The following is a 3459-nucleotide window of genomic DNA, read 5'->3' on the forward strand; positions in this document are numbered from 1 at the left end:
ATGTTCTCTGGGGTTCTGGTTTCCTCCCACAGACCAAAAACATGCATGTTAGGTTCACTGTCCCTAGTTGTAAGAGACAGAGTGAACAGTTGTTTGTCTCATTTGTCTCTATGCATCCCTGTGATGGACTTGCGACTTGTCCAGAGTGTCCCCCGCTTCTCGCTGGAGACCGGCACCGGCTCGCCGCAACCCGAAATGGAGAAGCAGGTAAAGAAAAATGGATGGATGATTTGTAGCGCACGTGTAATGCATCAAGTGACCAGCAGGTGTCAGCAAACCGCCGAGGTTACTTTTTTTTTAATTATTAATAAATGAAGAGAAACGGCATCACCAAGAAGTATTTTATTTAATAGTGCTGACAAGAAGTTGTCACGTCACACAGATTTCCTACAGAAAATGTACAACAGCACATTTCCCCCCAGTACATTTAATTGTTAGATATATAAACACAATCCCGACAAAGAAAGGAATGGAAACGTTTAAAAATTTACAGGAAAATATTACAACTTATGTTCAACTTCGCACAAATTTAATCGTGATAACAGATTGTAAAAGGACTCGCACTAAAATAAAAGAAACTCCAACCCCTAATAAAACCAGAAAAACAAACCAGAAAAAAACTGCATTAGCTGGATTTTGTGTTTTTGATACAATCAAAATCAGAGAAAACTGTTCAAAAGAATTTCTGCAGTGAAATTGTTGATTGAAGTTGAAGAAAAAACAACCTGAAACGAGAAGGAAAGAAAGAAACATTTAGTTCCTCTGACCTGGACGGGAAACCTAAAGAAACGTACATTTATTGATTTAAAAATGGGAGTTTTGCAAGATCTATGTTTTCCCTGGACAAAAGCAAACTTCAAAATAAAGGTACGTGAAAGCGAATGTAGAAAATCCCTCGTATACCAGATTTTCCAAATATTACTAGATGCAGAAACTTATAAAACCTGCTCTTCTTTTATGTATTTGAATCCATCGTGGGGGGACTGCTATGCATCAAGTTACCAGCAGGTGTCAGCAAACTGCCACGGTTACATTAACAGGCCTTCATCTCAGCCTCTGCTCCCTTACTTCCCTGGGGCTTTTGTTTTTTTTATTTCGAGAATTTGACGGGCCGTCGGCTCTGTTGGGAGTCCCTCCGAACTAAAAACGGAAATATTGGAGCAGATTGTTAAAAACTCACCGAAAGGCCTCCGCGATTACATGTTGGGCTCTGTAAAAAAAACAAAACAACAATAATTAATCACCAAATTGTCTCTTTATACAAAGAATTAATCAGCCAGAATAATGATGATAAAAGGCCAAAATAAGCTTTGTTTAAAAACTTAAAACTGGGAACACATTTGAAAAAAAACTTTTGGGTTCAAATCATTTCTAAGTAGTTTTTGCTTGGATTTATATATTTTACACATCATTTTGTTTAAAACAAAACAAACAAAAGAAACAAATGTACGGCTTTAAAAACTCACCCCAGACAAAGTCTTTGGGGACCCCCATGTGAGTGACCCGGCACACCAGCTTGTCTCCCTCTTTGGGCGTGAAGGGGGCGCTCCTGGTCAGGTGGAAGTGCCAGTCGTGCTTGAAGGCCAGGTCGGTCTGGGTGCTCTTGGGCAGCTCCACGTCGTTCCTCAGCAGCTCGATCTTGATGTCCGGTGGGTGGAAGTTGTTCACGTGGCAGATCATCACGTTGTCCTTCCCGAACTGGCTGGGGTCGCGGCTGTAGACCATGACCTTCGGTGGACCTGGACGCAAAAGAAATGAAAGAGGTGACGTTAGCTGGGGAAAATCCACATCCGTCCTCGTCCGACGGGAATCTGGCGTCTGGGTGAAAAACGTACCTCAAAACCAAAACAAAACTGGATTACTGCTGTAAAATAAATAATAATACCAATAATTCTGTGTAAATAACCATTAGCTCATCAGTCCAGGTAGAAATAAACTTTATTTCTACACATCAAGGTTGTTGCTATCTGCAACAGGTAAGATGTTTATTGTTCAGACCTTTTTTACACAGAGCTAGGGCTGGGGAACTTTAAGCAAAAACACAGAAATTATCGAATTTGCTTCAAATAGTCGACAAAAAGGACGTCCACATCCTGTTCACCCGTTGGCACGAGCTCCGCCTGTTAACCCTTTCAAAATAAAGTGCAAAGTTGGAAGCGGACGCCGGGGGACGCTCTGAAAAAAAACTCTGTTAGGAAAGGTTTTATTTTCGTTAAACTTTTAATATTTAAATGCTGCAGCCCGTCCCTATTCCCAGAACCCCACTAAAAAAAATCTGACCAATTAGAGTTAAAATGATAAAGAAATCAAAACTAAAAACATTTGATTTTATTTCCCTATATCTAATAAAAGCAGTTCCATTAGCAGACGGGGAGCTTTTAGTTTCTTTCTATATTTGTTCAATTCTTACTTTTTTTAAATATACTTGTTTGTTCTTAAATATGCATCATATTAAAGTGATAAAACAAATATTAGGAGAAAGAAATGTCTTGAAATGAAGCCAGCGAAGAAGCCATTTTGGGAGTTTGTAACAAAGAGAAAATCGAAAGTAAAAGCAGAAAAGACTGAGGGGAATCCCACCGAAGTTCAGTTCTTATTACATGTTTACCACTAATGTTGGACAAGAGATCAGGGGAATTTTTTAATACTTTAGATCCAAACAGAAACAAAGATGGAAGGTAAGAAGTCCAACTTTACAAAAAAAACAAGAATTTACAAAACATGAGAACTTTTAAGGATTTTTTTTTGTGTCCTTAGAAACATTTTACTTCTTATTTATGTATTTACAAATATACAAATCATTTAATATAAATATAAAAACCACTTTGATGTTTGGATGAGTCATCTCCATTAAAACTGACATCTTCAACGCAGCTATGCTAACAGCTAATGCTAACATAAATACTATTATTTCTGCTATTTTTGTTCTTTTATCACAAACAGTCACACCAACACTAAAATCTAATTCTGTAATATATTTTTAAAAAGTCTTATTAGACTAAATAAATATACATGTAGACGAACAAGAGTTTTTTCGATGTTAGCTTTTTATTTTAGCTACATTTCAGTAACTTTAAGAAACAAATGTTAGCTACTTACTGTTTTTGGAGCTGACAGTGCAGTAAAGAGTAGCCAGAGCCGCGAGGCACAGAGCAAACTTCATGATGAGGCGATTTTTATTGCGTTTTTGACACAAATGCAGTTCTGTTGAAGAGTCCGATCCTCTGCGACGCAGAAAATGAAGTGAAACTATCCGCGGGGCTGCATATATCGCTGCGCTCGGGACCCGCCCATCGCCGGGTTGTGACCAATCAGGTGTCAGATGCTGCTGTTGCCAGGTAGAATAGGAGCAGACACGTTTGTTCTGTTGTGGCCTGAGAGCTGATATAAGAAGTCTTTACAGACTTAAAGACAGAAAAGGAAAGGTGACTCTGTCATGTCTTCTATTTAATTCTTTTT

The 3459-nt window shown here is 38.5% G+C and overlaps 1 protein-coding gene across 1 annotated transcript; it reads right to left on the reverse strand.

Annotated features, from left to right (window-relative positions):
- Positions 1 to 327: 327 nt before the first annotated feature.
- LOC108249064 (beta-2-microglobulin-like) lies at positions 328 to 3255 on the reverse strand. The gene is made up of 4 exons (XM_017438203.3): positions 3100 to 3255; positions 1467 to 1739; positions 1181 to 1210; positions 328 to 725 (listed from the first exon to the last, which is right to left on the reverse strand). Exons 1-3 carry the CDS (start codon positions 3161 to 3163, stop codon positions 1197 to 1199), a joined length of 351 nt encoding a protein of 116 aa, XP_017293692.1. The 5' UTR covers positions 3164 to 3255; the 3' UTR covers positions 328 to 725; positions 1181 to 1196.
- Positions 3256 to 3459: the final 204 nt, after the last annotated feature.

The sequence above is a fragment of the Kryptolebias marmoratus genome, linkage group LG1, assembly GCF_001649575.2.
Source record: "Kryptolebias marmoratus isolate JLee-2015 linkage group LG1, ASM164957v2, whole genome shotgun sequence".
NCBI classification, from domain to species: domain Eukaryota; kingdom Metazoa; phylum Chordata; class Actinopteri; order Cyprinodontiformes; family Rivulidae; genus Kryptolebias; species Kryptolebias marmoratus.